At 36.9% G+C, this 19,692-nt stretch overlaps 1 protein-coding gene across 3 annotated transcripts; it reads right to left on the reverse strand.

Annotated features, from left to right (window-relative positions):
- Positions 1 to 1,492: 1,492 nt before the first annotated feature.
- Positions 1,493 to 18,609, reverse strand: LOC144636327 (ERO1-like protein beta). 3 transcript variants are annotated; one of them, XM_078495510.1, is made up of 17 exons: positions 18,449 to 18,609; positions 14,900 to 15,016; positions 14,282 to 14,365; positions 13,567 to 13,596; positions 13,095 to 13,163; positions 12,558 to 12,634; positions 11,528 to 11,601; positions 10,851 to 10,971; positions 10,611 to 10,666; positions 9,730 to 9,822; positions 8,551 to 8,634; positions 7,854 to 8,013; positions 7,278 to 7,344; positions 5,461 to 5,547; positions 2,542 to 2,672; positions 2,012 to 2,062; positions 1,493 to 1,607 (listed from the first exon to the last, which is right to left on the reverse strand). In XM_078495510.1, the coding sequence occupies exons 1-17, from the start codon at positions 18,566 to 18,568 to the stop codon at positions 1,598 to 1,600; spliced, it is 1,431 nt and encodes a 476-aa protein (XP_078351636.1). In that variant the 5' UTR covers positions 18,569 to 18,609; the 3' UTR covers positions 1,493 to 1,597. The 3 variants fall into 3 exon arrangements, with proteins under 3 accessions (XP_078351636.1, XP_078351638.1, XP_078351637.1); XM_078495512.1 differs by lacking the exon at positions 13,095 to 13,163 and having other exon boundaries at positions 12,558 to 12,631; XM_078495511.1 differs by lacking the exon at positions 13,095 to 13,163.
- Between the last annotated feature and the right edge of the window lie 1,083 nt (positions 18,610 to 19,692).

Below are 19,692 nucleotides of genomic sequence, written 5' to 3' on the forward strand. Positions count from 1 at the left end.
CAGACATTAGATTTTACATATGTAGAAGTGACGTCATACCTACAGACAATAGTTTTATGCATGCAGAAGTAACGAAAGGTTGTAAGCTTATAAAAGTATATTTTGTGCGCGCTCTTGTCTTTACAAGTGCAGCTCAGGAATGTGCATAATAAAACAATTATTGGATTCGGTTTTCGCATGATAGCGATAATTATCAAGGCCTCAGTTTCTGTTATCCGCCTCAGCCTTCGCCTTCGGCAGATAACAGAAACTTTGGCCTTGATAATTATCGCTATTATGCTCAACCTCATCCCATTATTGTTAATTAATGACCACTGTACAAGTTATTGCGTGACATGGGCTCAGAGAAACTAATAACATAACGTATTACTGAAATGGGTGCTGCAAAATTGTATTTCCTTTAGACGTTTGAGTTGTTGCAAAATTTTAAAGAAGAAAAAAAAAAAAGAGAGAAAAAAATTAGCTATACTTGGCTTGAATTCTCGCCTTGGTTTTCGCTGAAACCGCAATGTTTTTTTCTCCCGCAGAAAATACAGTGGAACCCCAACATAACGAACCCCTTTTACTAACAGTAAAATGTTTTGGAACAGAACCCCGATAACATAATGAACAATGTTCTTTCGCCCAGCAAAAATTACTAATATGTCTGGAAGATTTTTTGCGTTTAAGATTTGCGGAGGTTACTTATCAGTATTTTAATTAAACAATCACAGCAGCCGCGAAATCATACGAATAAGGGAAGAGATGAAAATGCCACTCTTCCCACCAATCAGGAGCAAACGCAAGAACTATGACAACTTTGACAAGTTGCGTTTTCCCGCGTTTGGCACCCGTTGCATACTTGTGCTTTGAGTGCTGATTGGTTCATTACACAGCCTGTATTTGCCGTGATTGGCCAGCTGAGAGACAGCTGAGATATGATTGGTCAGCTGAGAATCTTTTGTTCTACGTTTTGAGACAGTCAAAGACAAATCTTCGTATTCAAATTGCAAGTGATGTGCTTTATTTATTAAAGATTTGATTTACAAAAATACTATCACTTCTACTGAGCAAATCACTGCATGTGCGGATTAAAGTTTTGGTTCCAAAACGTTTCTTAAAGTCGTTGCATAGCACTGGACGAAAAGCAGTTATTATTAAAACTATTTACAGCAGTCAAACACTAATACTTAAAAACGCTCACCGCACGGAAAGAAGAAATAAAGACCATTAATACTAGAAATCAAGGAGAGTTGGGTAAAGCACATTCAGTTTGCTTTTACTTACTTTTTTGATAAAATCGTTTGTCTGTGGATTAAATTACAACTTTTAAAAATTCAATTTCTACAGGCACCTCAATTCGACAATAGAAGTCACCTATTAACTTACAATCAGGCAAAATCTAAAATAGTTCAAGGATAATCTGACTAAAAGTTTGCCATCATAACAATGGTCACAAGTTAACAACTTTATAATCGTCCTTCTGTGCATTCAACATAAATTGTATTTAAAGTTTTCTGTATTTTTGTTTCCAGTATTACTTCTGCTCGTCTCCTTGATGCCGAGTGGAAACTGCATCGAGTTCATCCGATGGTACCAGGCCACCGTCAACTCGCTGCTATCTGTGCCTGTTAGGAGAGTGGGTTTGACAAAGGGTTAGGATAAGTTGATACCGCATAACGTTTATTCCAGTGCTCGTTTGTTCACCCCAGTACACCCGTCTTACTTAAGTTTTTTTTTACGACAACTTCGGCTTGGGAAATATTCAACAAAAATGGTTCATTGCCTTTATTCACTTCAAATGCGAACTGTGAAATGACAATGCGAAATGCGCGAAACGATGTGACATAAGAAATTGAGATGTGAAATGAGAAATGCGAAATGTGATTTGGGAAACGTGAATTGTGAAATGCAAAATGCGAAATGTGATTATGTGAGATTAGATGTGAGATGGGTACGCAAAATTGAAGTGCGAAATGTGAATTGTGAAATGCAAAAATGAAATGAGAAAGTAAGAATTGAAAACTCTCACCCGTGCTCCATCGATTTGAATTTCTGTAGATAATTGATGCTGCTGGACAACCTGTAACGTGAAGAGAAAAGTCACCACATTAAACCAAATTAAGACGGATTCCGCTGAAAGTTCGAGCAATGAGTGCGAAAATTAAGTATCAAAAATCTACTCATTGCACTGCAACATTTTGTATACTATTTAAAAGATCTCATCGAAATTCATTTGTCTTAGTGACCCCGCAATTAAATTCTAAAGCATTCTCGAGAAAATTAAAGTCAAACCTCGAAAAAATGTATTAAACGCGCGCCATTTTGTTTTGAACTGGCGCAAGACGTCCGTTTTAACTGAAATAAAGACAACTTCAAATCCATTTTTCTCTCGCGAGGTCAGCTTGAGTACTAAATTTTTGGCAGGTTTTTGTTAGCTGTACTAAAACTGTTGCCATGCTAAGAGGTCTTTTTGGTAACTTTATTTTTGCCTGTATTGCTCGAAAATTGTGCGGAAACCATCTTAACTAACAAGTAAATCAACAAACAGTTTTCTGTTACCTTCCAAACGCGTTGAACAGACTAACGATTTCTGTTCTTTTGAGGTGAAACAGGCTGCTCTTGTTGAACTTTCCGTCGTCAAATTCGTGACCAGAGAATAGGATTTTTAAGGCGGTACCCAGTCCCTGAACCTGTGTAAAACAACAAAAGTAAATCACTATCCCCGATGAAAAATTACTACGTAGGGGAACGTTTTCTGTAATGTTAGAGTTTCATTCACGCAGCAAACTCCGGCAAATTTTGCCCCAGGAAAGAAACCCTTTCCTTGTCCTCCCCTCCCATCACCAACCCAACCCCCGAAAGGTTCAAAAGGATTTGAGTCCGAAATATCATCACAATAATTACAACATTAGAATAGACCATTTGCATTATGACGTAAAAGCGCAAAGACTTCTGGTAGTTGTAGTTAGGTTCGCGGGAAATTTTGAATTATTGTCATCAAGCCTGTCGTGATGGAGGTAAAGTAAATTACGCTCACCGAAAAAGGCGTCCCTAAGGCGTCATTTAAAAGGCAAAAAGCAACCTCTCAGTATAAAACCAAGTCTGTTAAAATGAAAAACGTATGAAAGAAATTGTATATTTGCTGGGTTGCGTTTTGTAGTGAAGTTTCAACGAGTGTTTCCTCCAGTCGAGTCTCAATCGCGCTGTTATTTAATTATATTCCTTAAGGTCGCGGGGGATACCAACAGCATGAATAAATTCATGAAGGGAAATTTTGCTTGACCTGCATCTTTTAAAACGCTTATTTCTCGGCTGTTATGGGTGCGATTAAGCTCAAAATTTACAGAGACATAAAGAAATGATGAAAGATTGTGAATGTCATCTTTTATTTGGTAGATTGCATTTTACGGCGATGTTATAGCCTCGTTAGTGCCAAATTGGGAAAAACATGATTTTGTGGCAGAGTTTGCGGAACGAGTAGAAGACAGCACACTGCGATTTTGACAAAAACTAATCAGTCAATACCTCTAGAGTGTCATAACAGAAGCGGATTTTTTAATTTAAAGTTTGCCAGCAAGTTATGTCGGTTTAAATGCGCAAATTTGAATTTAATGTCTTCTACCTCTTTCTAAAAGCGCTCTTTTAAAATTCCGCTTCTGTTATGACACACTACAGTATTCATAGTTTACCTATCTGCAGTGGCAAGTCATGAAGTTCTGTATCCGCGCTGTATTCTCTGCCACAAAATTGTCGGAAAAGTCCAAACTTTGAGATTTCCGAAGGTGTCCCGACCTAAATACGATCATTTTGCCAAGGAGAGATGTAATTATGGTAATTATATTCCACGCTTTTATGGTGAGAACAATGCGTTTTCAAAAAGGACACGATTGTTTATGCCGAATATTTTTGTGATTACTCTGAGTACACTAGTTGCAGAAATAGTCAAATTTAAATAAAAATAAGCTCAAAGACTTCCTACAATCTATATGAACGTATATCGCTAAGTGTTGTTTTAAATTGGTTAAAATATCAAAGAAACAGGGATTTTTTACAAATCACGCGCACGCGCCCATATTTTTCTCCAGTCATAAATATCTCGTAAAGTTGTCGATGTGAGTCGTTGTACTTCGTGCATACGCTTTAAATAAATGCATAATGATGAGCCTAAGGTGTCCCCCGCGACCTTAAGCTTTTGCTTGCCAGGTATTTTCAAATAGCATACGAAGACGCAATATTTTACCCTTTCTAAACATTGGGGAGTACAGTACATGATGTCTGCACTCGTAAAAATCTTTGAGGCTCAATTTTTAAAGTCTCACAAGTAATCGCTCATCAACAAAATTATGTAAATAAAATTATATTTGCTCACACGTACGGCCCACGCTCGTATTGAAACCACAACACCAAATCGACGAGTTGACATTTTCAGTACAAAAAACAAGAAAGCTTCTTTGTTAAAGAAAATTGCAATTACAGTTCAGTTTAAATTTGACGAGAAAAGAAATACATTTTTAAGATAAATAAACAAACAACCTGTATTCACCTGCACAGGGACAGCTGACAGGGAAGTTTTGATTGATCAGCTTGAAAATCCTTTATCATTAACCCTTCATGATTCATCGCTGAAGCTCGATTAAACGAGGAAAATTCTTTGACTCGTTTCTCGGTCTCACTGTAAAAATAAATTAAACTAACCGTCCCGCCGAGTAATCATGATATATGGTAAATTTTCTAAGCTTTTTAGTCAAGAATTAATTCACCTGCGATCGATGGAAGCGATCGTTTGTTGAACGTTTGAAAATAGATGATGAACAAAGTCAATGGCTTGCCTTGCTTTCACTTGATTAATTCCACACAAATTTAATCATATTCTAGACTCGTCCTTTCAAGCAATCTGTTTCCAGTGCGCGATTTTTTGAAGCTGTGATTTTAGGATAAAATTATTTACGAAGAGAAGTTGTCGGCCGCGATGAATGAAATTCTACCAAGTCAACTCCGCACACAACGTACACGAACAACATTTGTCAGTCAAGTTTCATTCCAAAGCTATCATCCTGTTTTCTATATTTTTGACAGGTAACTGAAATATAAATGTATAAGCAAATTTCGAAGCTACAAGAGCATAAACTTTAGCAGCTCAGCTTCAAATAAATGTCGTAGATGTCCACCTTCCCGCTTGGCTGCCTTAGCCAATCACAAGCCAGAAATGGTGTTTTCCCGCGAACCTAACTACAACTACCAGAATTCTTTGCGCTTTTACGTCATAATGCAAATGGTCTATTGACCCAGTTTATTACATCACTAATTCCTGAGATGATGCACCCAAAGATAAAAAAGATTTTATCTTCAGTTCGAAAATACAGGAGCAATTGAAAAATAATATACTTATGACGATGGCCAAGCCACGCAGAGTTTAGCGAAATTAAAATTAACTTTTGGGGGTGTTATTCGGGAAGAAACTGAGAAAAAGAATCAAACCTGCAGTTTGCCCCACAATCGACACTTGTCACAGCCAACACAGTCCATGATACGGGAGACATTCCTAAAGTGAAGCTTAAACTCTTCCTGCAAAAGAAACAGTAAAAATTGGGAAATTTGAAGCAAAAAACCTATCTGCAAATATTCATTTATAGGAGCTGAGGTAGGGGCACTTACAGTTTTAATTTCTTCATAAAAATCTGTCTTACATGTACATGTATTTTGAACCTGTTGCTTCAGAAAAGAATCAAAAGCAAAGTAAGAGATGCTTGTTTTAAAATAATTATTTACTGTGTCTGTATAATTATCTTTTCTTCTAAAAACGCTCACTCCAGTAAGTTTGAACCCGATCATGGCAGTGTAGAGCAGGTTTCACTTGAGTGTCGAAAGTAATTCGCATTTCCTTTGGTACTACGTTTTCTGAATGGTTAAAAAACTCCAGCCACTTTCTTAACCAATCAGAAGTAAAACCAAAACCAATCGTGACTCGCGCACACACGTTTTTCCGTGCTTTGGGCCGATTACATGTATTTGCTTTGAGGTTTGATTGGTTCACTGGATTGTCTGTGTACTTTATGATGAACTAGAGTGTTCACTATTTTTTGTTTTACGACACTTTATCAAAAACTGCTCTTATCTAAATCTCAAGATGAGATTTTTAAAGTTTTGCCAGTCTAGTTTCTAGATGTTAGGTGTATACAGCTATTTCAATTAACGTTGTCGGAAAAAAAAGCTAAAGACAAGGCCGATAGGTAGTATGGGTCAAAGAGGAGAGCAACTGCACGTGCTGAATACTAATGTGATATAATGACATGACAAACGCGAATTTGCACGTTTTCTTTCTCTTCAGACCTGTATGAACAAGGTACCTAATATTTTCTACACTAAATTTAAAAAGACTTTTCAAAACTCAAAGCTACTCGACAGTGAAAGCAAGCTACAGAAAAGGCCTCCTGAGAGAAAAACAAATTCACGAATTAGAATCTTCACGTGCAAAAATACAAACTTGTAAAATACCTATTGGCCAATATGCAAATTTCCAGTGAATACCCAGACCACCATTCGGTCTTGTCTTTTAGCTTTGAGCTTTGATCTGACAACGTTAATTGAAATAGCTGTATGCCATAACCTCAAGTTAATCATTTATCCCATATCCCAGCACCTCAGAGCAACTGTATCAACAAGTATGGTGAACAACAGTTAAACCCCAGGCTTCGAGACTAACGGTAGCCAACTAACCACAGGCTAGTAAAATGCAGTTTTGGCTAGTAGGTTTTGGCCTTTCACTAGCCAAAATGGCAAGTGAAAAAATCAGGCATTAGTGGCAAGAAACCGCATTTATTAAAATCATCTCTCAGAGAATATAACTAACAAGTAAACTGTTGACATTATAGAATGTAAAGCTTTAAACAATCTAGTTTACAAAAACGAACGTATATGAACAATTTTTATAGTGAAGAACAAAGCCCAATTTTGTAAGAAAAAAACATGAAAATTTAAGGAACATTTTACAGCTCAAGGTTTAAACATTACCGTACATTGTTTTCACCCTCCCCCCCCCCCCCCTTAAAAGAAGAACTATGCTTAAAAATTGTGGCTAGTAGAAAATAAGTTTTGGCTAGTAAAATCAAAGCTGTCACTAGCCACTTGGCTAGTTAGCAAAAAAGTTGGTCTCGAGCCCTGAACCCAGTCTCTGCTAACGGACACCTTCTGTAGGGAGACACCTCTCAGATCCTCTCATAACCGCACACTAGCATGCAGTCCCAGGGGTGTCGACTGCTTACAGGAGCTTAATTTCATGTGAACATTTAATTTACCTTAAGAATCTTAGCACTTGCTGGGTCTTTGAACATAAGTTTTTCATCAAAAGTGCTTGGACAGGTCCTGTAAAAGGCAGCAGAGTTAACATCTTCATGTAGGAAGTTTAAAAGATTTTTGCACCTTGCTGATTGCTCCTGCATTCCTTTGAATGCTAATTACACAATCATTTTGTGTGTGTGTCCAGACAATAAAACCATCCTAATTGTATGATAATTTTCTTTATTCTGTTGACAATGTAATGAGAAATAAGATGATGTTGACCAATTGACATAATGGTTAATGCTTTGCCTCATCAAGTAGCCAGCCTGACTTTCAAGGCCTGGCCAAGATTTTAATTTGTGAGGTTTACTTGGGTAATTTATAGAAGGAAAAAATGGTAAGGAGAATGAGCCGAGCATGGCCTCTGAGTAGTAAGATCTCCCACTGTTTGGCTTTTCAATTTTTTTTTCCGCCTTCCTCCACTTGCTGATTTATCTTCACTCTATTCTCCACTAGGGAGCCTGCTGATAAGCCATCTAACTTCTCTTAACCCAAAGATAACAATGCTCTTTGCATTTTTTGGTAATTCTTACTTTGACTTTGCTAGCAAAGCTTGAACAAGTTCCTGTACTTGTATGTCATCTTCAAAATCTCCAGTGTAGAACTGCTCCTGTTCCCAGAATGGTGCAGCCTTGGTTATGGCTCTCAGCACCACAGTGTAGGCAAAGTAAAGATTCTTCAACCACGTTGGACCTGTCATTATCAAAGGCAAATAAAATTGTGTTACATAAAGTCTGGATCTGACAGTAGCTAGCATTTGACATTCGCTCTGATATGCAATGATCACTGAATTCAAAGGACCTGGGGTAAAATCTGGCAAACTGATTCATAATGATGCACATATTGTGACCTCTCAGGCATAAAGGTACCCTAACAGCTTTCCGTTTTCAGATGGAATTCCATTCACTAGCTGTTCATAAGAAAAAGTAATGTAAGTAATGTAAGCCCATAATGTAAGAGTAAAAACAGTCATATGGCAGCATGTCTCCGTGTTGCTCACTGGTGAGAGCATCAATATATTTAAGTCTGTTTCAATGAAAGGTTGTTGTCAAAGCAATTTTTTGAATCTTGAGACAGCCCTATAAAATATCTCTTTCTTTGTTATGTTCAGCCCTCCTCTGACCATAATCTCATTCCGTTATCAGAAAATTTTTCACCAAAGATGCAGCATTACTCAGTAGATTCTGTACAACATGGTATGTATGTGTGTAAAAGCATCATTTACTATACCTTCACCGCCTGTAGTTTCAGGATCAAACCTTCTTCTGAACTCGTCAAAGTTAAGACCCCATGTTGGTTTTGTCAAACCATTACCTAAAAAAATTATACAGATTTTTATTAAGTACAATAAACAGCATTTATGGTGTTGATCTTACTTGGCTTAGCTACAGTACAAAGTACTGGTGGGGAGAAAGAACAGTGTAAGTATTTAAGGGAGCGAGGAAGATGAACTTCAGGCCAAATTTGTTCATAGGGTAGATAAAACCCTTACAATTTTTCTTTTGTATAAGAGCTTATCTGGTGCAAAAGCTAAGAATTTGTAACAATGGGTGCAGAAACAGAGTGTGAAGCTCCGCATTGTGTGTTGCAGCTCATTCCCCAGTTCCCCGAACTAATTGAGAGCGATCCATGTATATGTAATTTATTATTGAATGGTAAAAATTTTTTTCAATCTTCATATAAAATGTAGATTGCTTGGTCTATATTGAGGAATAGTGGTGGTAATTTATTTTGTAACAAGTTTATAGACTGTCACAAAGAGCTCATGCCAGGTCAACAACATCATAAGCTTGGGAGTATAAAGGACTAGTCAGGCCTTAATCAGGGTTGTCAAAATAAGCCGGCAACCGGCGCATTTCACAGGCTATTCCGAACTCGGCGCCGGCTACTTAGTCATAACCTAGTAGACATAACTACAGAAAATCACTTAATACCAAACAGTGAAAAAAGAACACGCAATAGCCATGCTTTTAAGTATAGGATGCCAAAAGTTTCTAAGGACGTTTTTAAGTTTTCTTTTTTTCCTAGATCAATAACAGAATGGAACTTGCTGCCCGCTGACTTAGTGAATTGCAAGTCATTATCGAATTTTAAATTAAATTTAGGGGAGCATGTAAACAAGTACATTGTAACTACCGGTAAGTATTTTTATATCTTATTTATACATGTACATTTAGTTTTTGTTATTTCGTACTCTTATAGTTGATGTGATGTCTTAAACGATGTTATCAACTTAATAAATGTAGATCTATGTACTAGATGTACTCTAAAATATTAGTAGGTCAGTTCTGAGTGTGTGCTGTTAAGTTCTGAGTGTTTCGTAGCCGCCTACTTTTTAGATGGAACCTGCTACTCAAAAACCCACTGACAACCCTGCTTAATAAGGAAGTATATACATGTAGTTCTTACCTTTAAAAAGATACAGTGCGGACAAATGGATGTTGATGCTGGCATGGAGTCCTGACATCATTCGATAGAACACACGCTTCTCAAGGCACATTTCTAGAAAGGAAAAGTCCACTTCTTTTTAAATCAAAATATATGTTGCTAAAAGCTACATTCAAATGAGAACATGTATAAATTTATGTGTAGATTCAGTATACAGTCAACTCTCTCTTAACGGACACCTCTATAAGACGGACACCTCCATAAGACGAACACCTGGTTATGGACGGACAACGGACAGTTTAAAACCGCCAACGGACAGGCACTAAAAGTTATTTTTTCATGAATAATACTTCAAAACTTGTTATCGACATATAGCATAGCATGTCAGGGCCTTTAGAATACCAAATTTACCAAAACCAATCAGCTAAAACGCATTACTTCTCTGCTTAAACTTGTAGATTTAGTTTTCTACTTACAGTATCACCGTTTGTTATTAACAAACAAGTCAGATCTCTGATATTATTTTTGTTCCACTTTATAGGTTTTGCTAACATAAGCAAATAAAACAGACATGTATTCGTTTAGTTGTGCATAGCCGTTTAGCTTTATCATCTCAAAATTTCTGGTGTCACGTTACCTCGACTCTCTATAAGGCGGACACCTCTATAAGACAGACAGTTGGGGCCGGTCCCAATGATGTCCGTCTTAGAGAGAGTTGACTGTACTCTGTCTTACTGCGACCACATTGCTCTGCACCTCATAATTAAGGTGATGTCATGCATTTTTAAGAGCAAATTAGAGCAATGTCATATATAAATGCCACCAAATTTTCAGAAGTGGTCTGTTGGTGCCAGGAGTGACAGAGTTTCACTCAACGAAGTCATTAATAACTCAGGACTTACTGTCAACATTTTTTGATGTAACCACTCCATAGTTTTTGCCATAGGGAGATGTAGGTCTGAAAGAAATAAGTCATTTCTTAGAAACAGTGGCTATGAGGATGATGGCTTTGAAATGTAATATTTTGAAAACATGACCACACTCATACTTGACAAATTGAAAAAATAATAATAATATTTGCTTTTTGGACAAGCATCATTTGATAATAATGGAGAATACCAGAGACATGAAGGATGACCTACTTGAAGCAATTTTCCTTGTAAATATTATTCCATATTCTCTGAGCAGAGTACCCTTCATATCCAGTGAATTTCTCTGGGTTCCGCAACAGGTCAACATACTCCATTCCTGAAGATGACTCATCTACAAATTAAAAAGGGAATGAATAAAACACAATGATGATGTACCTACGGATGCTTACAGTTGGGAGGTCAATAACAGGAACATGCAGCGGAGGCGAGAGGCAGAAGAGTGTTTTGGAATGTGTGTGTGTGTGGGGGGGACGGGGGGGGGGGGGGGGGGGGGAGAGGGTCAAGACTGTCCCAAAATACTCAGCAGGTTTAAATATTTGGAGCACCTTTTTTCCATTCTAGTTTCCTGAGCAGTAGTTAGAAGACTATACAAACGTTTCCGATCATTTCTCAAACTTTTCCGAAGATAAAAGAAGTTTCCCGAAGACTTCCAAGCAAGTTTCGAAGATGTTTGAAATCACTCGCGAGACAGAATATCTGGAGAAAGCAATTTTATGCTACACTCATGATATTTTCCACACCAAAATGTGGGCTGCTGAAAATTTTTTGTTGGGGGGGATACACCCCCCGCCCCCATTGCTCCACCGCCTATGTGCAGTAAAACATAATCTCCAAGAACATTATTCTTAATCTGTTTGACAATGTTAATAAGAAATTATGTGACTCACCATCTAATTCACAGAAATTATCTTCAGCGTCATCATGAGCATGCCATGCTTCAAATGCTTGCTTATCTTTGTCACTGCATAAAACCACATAGTTACATGTTTTCAATTTTGGCACCAAAAGTATACAGTCATATTGTTAAGACAGATACAGTTACAGTTGCACAGTACAGTTAAGTCACTTTTAGGGGCTAACCATTATTTTCCCTATTTTATAATAAGCCCCGGGCCTGTAAGGCCCCAACTATGATCATATTCATATGCTAATTTGCGCTGAATAAGTATTAAATTATTAAATTATTATTATTAACTAGTTACACTTTTTAATACTGCAATTAATTTTCATAAAGCTATGCATTTTTGCTTATTCACTTTCCTTCATGCATTTTTGCATCAAAAGCCAAGGTTTCAAAGGAGAGCATGGAGCTTAATTAGAATTTCAAGGAAGGTGGGAAGGGGGTTCAAAGCAAAAGACCTTCCATGCAAAAGGTATATAGATATAATTTTACTTTTGATAGTTGTGAATGGAAAGTTTTGTTAAAGAGTCTGACCCACCCACTTTGCATTGCGCGCCCTGTTGTTGTTTACGAGCGCGGAGGACCACAAAAACTATTGTAACAAGATGATGCTTCTTTCAAAAACAGCGATCGTTCGAATATAACAAACTGAAGAGAAGAGATAAGACTTGTTTCTAGCATTCAGATCGCGATGGAAACAGATTTTACTTCTCGGTCGCTCTCACTGGCTTTTTTGGGGGCCCCAAAAATGGCGGATTGAAAAAGGTGAGAAATCTGTTTGTATCGCAATGTGAATGCTAGAAACAAGTCTTATCGCTTCTTATAGCTTCTCTACAGTTTGTGATCTTCGAACGATCGCTGTTTTTGAAAGAAGCGTTATCGTGAAACGATAGTTTTTGTGGGCCTCTGCGCTCGTAAACAACAACAGGCGCGCAATGCAAAGTGGGTGGGTCAGATTCTTTAATGACTTATGCTCTCTACAAACCAAGTCATTAGAGCGCAAATTAATGGTTTACCTTATGGTGTTATCAATCTCACCCAGAACGGGTTCATCCTCTGGTGATTGCTGGCATGTTTCACCTTTTTTCCCCTGCTGAGATTTGAACAATAGCATGATTGTACAATATTTAGCACATGAACAGAAGCTACCTTATCCTGACAATAAAGTAAAGACACCTTAAGCTTGTGGGTAACTTCCTTTTAATTTCTCTTTTCAAGATCCATGAATTTAAATTTTCAGTTGCCACAGTACACTTTTACAAAGAATGCTTATCAAAGAAAAACTGAATTCCACTATGTTTCACTATTTTATGGTACAAGCCATAAATTAGACAAAGAAAGTTGTTCAAGTGTCATTTTATGATCCAAAAACAATTAGCCATGCAATCTGTCAATAATTCAGTTGTTTAGTTAAAAATCATAAAGAAAAAAAAATAATGTTTCACTGTCCAAGAGTATTTTAATGTTCAAGTAATATTTCAATATAAGTTTAAGTTAGGAAATATATATTAATTGACTTTCAATTTAGACTAAAACTTATAAATTTAAATTACCTCACTATCAGATTGTGTTTTATGCATGCCGCCCTTACGGTTAGCACTCCTATTAGCTTGCCGTCGCCCCTGTTACAAGTTAGATGCAGATTTTTAAGCCAGTAGAACTTTTATAAAGACCAGCTTGAACCTGTATGCCATCATGTACATGAGTAAAATTTAAATATTCAGTTTAAAAATACATGGTGCAGTCAAATTATCTCAGTCTAACCTTAAGTTAAGGTACCACATTCATTAAACATGCAGTAGAGGATATACCGGTACATGAATGCAATGCCACAGATCAGGTCATGCAAAAATTAAAAAACTGCAATTTACAGAGCATGTCTTTTATTGACCCTCATATTACCACTATATTAATCTTGTATATAATTTGTCGCTACTCAGCTCTCTAATTAGTAAGAAGAGTTGTGAGGCATTATGTACATTGTACCGTACAAGTCTTAATAGATATTGAAAAAGGATAATGTACCTCAGCTTTTATACCTTCTGGTAGCTCTTCCTGATATAAAACAAGCAAAAACACCAACAATAATAATTATACAACGTGCATATCAAGCCAGAGCTGTGAGATTCTATCAGGTGAAAAAGGTGGTAGAAAAGTTGTTAAACAAATTAAAGGACTTTTGTTAATTAAGCTACGGCCCTGGTTTCGGTTTATTAAACCTATTAATTTGTTTGTTTAAAATCTGCGTTCAAACGTAATGGCCCATCCGGCTGGCACTCATCCCCAGTTTCTGTGGCATGACTTCAGTGACTACACGTGGGGGCATATTTCGAGGCCAAATAATCTTGCCGGAACTACTTCTACCCCCCCCCCCTAGATGGGATGCTTGTCCATCGTAGGGTTACCCCCAAGCATTTGAATTAGCGCTTACCAGTACCCATTTATACACCTGGGTGGAGAGAGGCACTAGGAGATAAAAGTATCATGCCAGAGAACATGATCTACATACATAATTTGTAACAACTGACCCTGGCAAAGGCACAAATGAGGACCATTTAATCCAGAGTCTAATGTACTAACCATTAGACCACCATGTCTCCCACAATGTTAGACGTAAGTCAGTCACGTCCTTGTTTATCATGAGGTTACATGTACATGTACATTATCATGTTTTGGACAAGCTTAATATTATAAGTTGAAAGTCACGTGATCGCAGTTATCTATGACTATCATCACAAACCTCTTTACAAGCCGCTACAGAACAGTCTCTGATTGCACAAGCACCATCATCTGGCCAAAATGGGCAGGGTCTGTTCAGATTAACCTGCCAATGAAAATCATCAAATCATTTTGTGTTTTTGTTAGCTAATTATACTCACTTCGTCTTAACAGGCAATTGAGGAAATTTAAGTTATGGCCTTTAAATGGTTTAGTAAAGTATTTTAGATGACCATTTATATAATTTTTACATGTACATGTACATGTACAGCCTAGTCATAGCATTTTAATTTTTGTAACAACTCAGCCTGTTTAGTTTATTACTATTCTCAGGAGTTTTTTTTTCTTATAATTTAGATTGTACGTCAATTCATTTTCATTGCATGCTGTAAATATTTCTATATTTTTATCTAGCAAAATAAAATGGTTGTTGTTGTTGAATAAATATTTATTGCTTTCGACATACGATATCTACGGCAAGATTGAGACAACTTCAAAATACATGTATGTGTACTGTATGTACCATCTCCTTTAAATATTATAATTGTGAACAATTTTTTCACATTTGAACATTTGTTATAATATTATTAACAAAAAAAGGTAAGCATACATATCATAGTACAGTAGTTTTTTTACATACTCTGAAGAACTTGAAGAAATCCTTTTTAACCAGTTCAGCTATGACAGGATAAATTTCCTTGTTTATCTGATCCACTGTCTCCACGTCACAACAACATTCTTCAGGTTTCCCTGATAACTAATAAAGATAACAAACAACATGTCAGCAGTATTCAGTAAAATAATAATATAAATAACAATGTTAAGTAATGATTGTTTGATTTCGCTCTCTCCTTCCAGTAACTATTTTCCACCAAATATAAATGACTGTCTCATTTTCAATGAGCAGTATCACAATTGTGTCTCGGAGTCTCCTGCTTAACAAGTATGAAATAATTATTACTTTATTACACAAAGGATCATCATGACAAATATGAAGGTAAGGATACAAATTATTGTTTACAAATACCAGCATTTGCTGGCCTCACAATAGGCCATTTCCAAGTTACCCCTTGCCTCTGTTTCAAAACGAGTCGAAGTGCAAAACCATTTAAATGAAAATGAGTTTGATTTGTATGAAAAAGGATATATGTAGGTGAAAGTCATTTTCATTTGAATGGTTTCGCACGTAGACTCGTTTTGAAACAGAGGCAAAGGGTAACTCGGAAATGGCCTATTAACTTGAAATTTTCAATACTGCACTCGGCTACACCTTGTGCAGTATTGAAAATTTCTCGTTCATTGTGTGGCCAGCACATGCGTGTATTTGTAAACAAAACACCCACAACAGTGTCTAACCCATAAGTACTGAAGCTATAAACAAATGATATAATTGTGATGCCATCAGGAACTTAAGGTAATTCCCTAGAAATAGAACTGCTCATAGATTTCCAACCAAACTTTGCCAGTTGGTTGTTTACCTGAAGGGAAGTTAAATTTTGAAATAAAAAAGGGGGGTCACCGTATTCGTTAGGAGCAGGAAGACCTTGTATTTACCATATAATTAACAAATAAAGAAGCCTAAGCCATGTTTTATACTGTCATAAAACACGTCGGGCATTTGAGAACACGAGGGAAATGTAAAAAACATGAGCCGCAGGCGAATGTTTTCTACATTTCTCGAGTGTTCTCAAATGCCCGACGTGTTTTATGACAGTATAAAACATGGCTTAGGCTTCTTTCTTTGCTTTATGATATAGATTTTAGACACCGCGAGTGAAAAGTTTAATTAAAAATATGTACAACAAGAGCGAGTAAACAAAGATAAAAAGCAGAAAATAGTTTACAGGAAGACCAGAAAACTGACAAAATTTCATTCAGTGTTTGAGGTAAAATAAGGCTAAGCATTTCAGGTAAGTTTGTTACCTTTCAATCTCGATCTTGTCTTTTTGAACTTCAATAAACTTCACCGACTCTGAGTGCAATTTCATCTCAGCATAATATGGTAGTCTCGATGACATCCGTCCCTAGCTTCGTTCGACTTGAACAAGGCATATAATTTCCAGAAAAGCTATTGCCTCAGATTTTCCCGTAAACCTTAATTGTTGTCACAGTCAAGTTCCAGCATGAAAACACGATTTAAGAGGAGATTGTCGAAGAAAATCTTCGAAAAAAAACTCTCTCGCTCGCTTTCCTTGCGAGTTTCATTCAACTCAAGCAGTGAACACCGCGACACAATTTTTCCCGCCTCACTTCGTTTACATCAAAATGAAATGTCCAGTGGATTTATACTTAAAAAGGAATTTAATAAAACAATTATTCCATTCGCTCTTGTTGGATACGAGTGGTTATAGCCAATGAACAGTCAACGACGCGCAAAGCACTCGAGGAAAGCTGACGAAAAACAATAAAACATGATTTTTCTATGTTTTATACTCTGATAAAACATAGGTTTTTAGCCAATCAGAGCGTGCGTAGACTCCTAACTATATTATAATTCCTTATAATTCCTTTGCGAGTACTGACAAAGTACACGTTTTCGATGATAAAGTATTATTCTGTCATAGAAATTGATCTGTATTCATTTTATAGAAAGAATTTGGTCGATACTTTCGAACTAAGAGAAAAAAATGATAGGTCACCGAACTCGTTTACGAGAAAACGATGATTTTCTCTTTCGCGAGCCAAGTCGCATAGAAAAAAGCTGCCATTTTGTTTATGTGCGCGCGCTAATAACACGTAAAATTCTGCGCAGTAAGGATGCGCAATGCAATACTAGGGAATCACCTTAAGATCTCAACTTGAAAAAGTTAAGTTGACTTTTTCAAGTTCTTCCCTTGTGACTTGGAAAAACAAATGGCTCCCCTCTACCTTGAACAACAATTTACTTTGTATCTTTGCTTTACATGTAGGCGCATTTCGTGTACAAGCAAGAGTACTTCCCCAATTTTTTTTACTTTTTACTGAAAAGCAGAAAAATCCCTATGACAGTGTGAAAAAACATGTACATGTATCATGTAAAGAGTACCTTTTATCATAATTCACCACTAATCCTTTAATCCAGTGATCAATATTACATCTTATAACATGGGTGTGACCTTGCATTAATATTGTGATTAATGACGTTTTTAATATTAAATGGCTTTGGGAAAATAATTTTTTTTGAGAATTTACAGCCCATTAGCAAAGGACTCGATAGAGGCACAGTAATAAAAAGCTGATAACAACTAAGATTTAAACTTTCCTTCCCATGTTTTCTTGAACAACTGGTCAAGATAAAAATTTTTATTTCTCTTATTTCTTTTTTAGCCAGTTCACATACATGTATTCAAATCCAACTCACAAGAAACAACAACACACAGGAAATGAATCACATATTTAGGAAAATTAGTCAAAAGAATAAAGACAAATCTCGCATATAACAACCTCAACCTTATAATATTTTTATGCTTAACTAAACTTAGGCCGGCGCATATTAAATAACCATGCATAACTGCATTTTATAATGCATGTAAAGTCAGTCAACAATTTGCATGCAAGAATACACCAATTATAGCAGGCCACGAAAAATTTGTACAACAGAAAGTTACTCTTTGCCTCTTTTTATACCTGATCAAAATAACAGCAGCAGTTTGTGTCTAAAATTTTCGTTTTAGTAATATGCACAAAATTCCCCGCGTACACTAAATGACAACTTGTGTACATTTTGATTGTCAATATTTGGAGCAAAATTTATCACTATAAAATTTATCGCTTTCTAAGAAAGAGGCGTTAAAATAAATCTAACCTTTTCAGCCCTTGGTCTTCCTGGCTGATTTTAACAATAGCATCAGCGATCGTGTTTAAAGCCTTCGCAATTCACTATCAGGTAGACCACCAGAAAAATCGTAATTAAGACTTAAGCTTACATGCATATCTAGAACTAGTAGAAGAGCGTTTAATTTCATGTTTTTGTGCGCACATGCAAGCTTATTTTTCGCTGCTGTTCGCCAAATGATTCGTAAAACTACAAAAAGCGCTTTTTACTCTTCATTGCTAACACATTGACCTTCCACATTTAAACAAACGAAGTAAAAAAAATGTCTTCGTTTATGAAGTCAAGTCAAGCGGACCAGCTGCTTTGCCGGTGGCTCGCTTGAGCGATCAACAGCGCAAAAACAACCGGCAAGTCAGGAACAAAAACAGTACTAACCTCGCAGAAGCATCGGTCAGTCGACGATTCAAACGACCCAGGTGCTGCAAAGTACACCAGCAGCCAAAACCTCAATAGAAAATACCTATTCATTGTAGGAGAATTCCGAAACACAAACATTAATTTACATCTTGTCGATTTAGGAAGTTTTCGAGGTTCGCGGTGCAGATGGCGCATGCGCTATTGGAGTGCGCCGCGCTACAAAATGTGGCCGATGCGGATTGGCTCACAAAAAGTTATCACAGACCAGGTGCAATTGTGTGCGTCATTAACAGTTCAAATGCTCTAATTTAAACCTCCTACACTTTAAATAATATCAAAGAACTTGTGCACTGAATAAATTTCTAATTTACTTCCTTCCATACAAGATAAACTTCACTTTATCTTCGGATACTCACTACATCTCTGTCCTAACCTGATCATGAGATCATCGGCCTTCCTCCCTGCCTACACTCATGGCATCCCTAAATCAGCCCAGCACGGCAGCAATTGTAATCTGAATTAGAACGCCTGAAATTCAGTCATTTTTTAGATCTTAGTCTTGCCTCTTAGATTCAAAATATTAAAAACATGCAACAGAAGAAAACGATTTTGATTTTATTTTGCTCTAAATTCTTGCCATAAAATAGATGAAAAAGCTATTTAATTCACCGGCGGAGTTGGTTTGTATTTACAGTTTCTATCCTCCTTCGGCTCTTTCGGTTCCAGCATTTTTTTAACAACTTTAAAATCTAAGCAAGGAAGTAAAAAATGGGCGAATGTTACAAATGATCGCTGTGCAAATAAAAAGATTGCGCGGCTGTTTGAACAACAGGAGTCCGGCTTGTCATACTGAAAGACCAATCACCACACGCGCAGTACACTGAGTTATATTTTGCATATCACAGGCTGAAAAAATTAAATTGGTCAAACACATTCCCGTGAGAAATCACCAGATTGTATGTGCTTTATGGATAACACGAGCCAATTCCTAAATCCCCAAATTATTTGTTATTAAACGTCAGTAGTCCTGGCACTTATATACACTGAACAATACAGCCTCAATGGGAGCTATAGTTGATAACAGCGAAATGGTATCTCCCTGAAGTTGAGAAATAGGAGGAGGTTTAAAGAAAACGAGAGAGAGAGAACCATTCTTTCTCGCTCGCTAGGAAACGCCTTTCTGCTCTTGTTTTCTCCTCTTCAGGCTTGATTGCGCCTGAACCTTGCGAAGTACAGTGAAAGCCCCGCCACTATCACGATCT

The sequence above is a fragment of the Oculina patagonica genome, chromosome 13 (assembly GCF_052425735.1).
Source record: "Oculina patagonica isolate OP01 chromosome 13, crgOcupat, whole genome shotgun sequence".
NCBI classification, from domain to species: domain Eukaryota; kingdom Metazoa; phylum Cnidaria; class Anthozoa; order Scleractinia; family Oculinidae; genus Oculina; species Oculina patagonica.

Coding starts and splice junctions, on each gene's coding strand:
- LOC144636327 (XM_078495510.1), bottom strand. CDS start 18,568: ATGTTTGTGTTTCGGAATTCTCCTACAATGAATAGGTATTTTCTATTG. Junction 15,017..18,448: donor CTGACCGATGCTTCTGCGAG/GTTAGTACTGTT, acceptor TATCTTTATTAG/TTATCAGGGAAACCTGAAGA. Junction 5,548..7,277: donor CAAGTGCTAAGATTCTTAAG/GTAAATTAAATG, acceptor TTTCTTTTGCAG/GAAGAGTTTAAGCTTCACTT.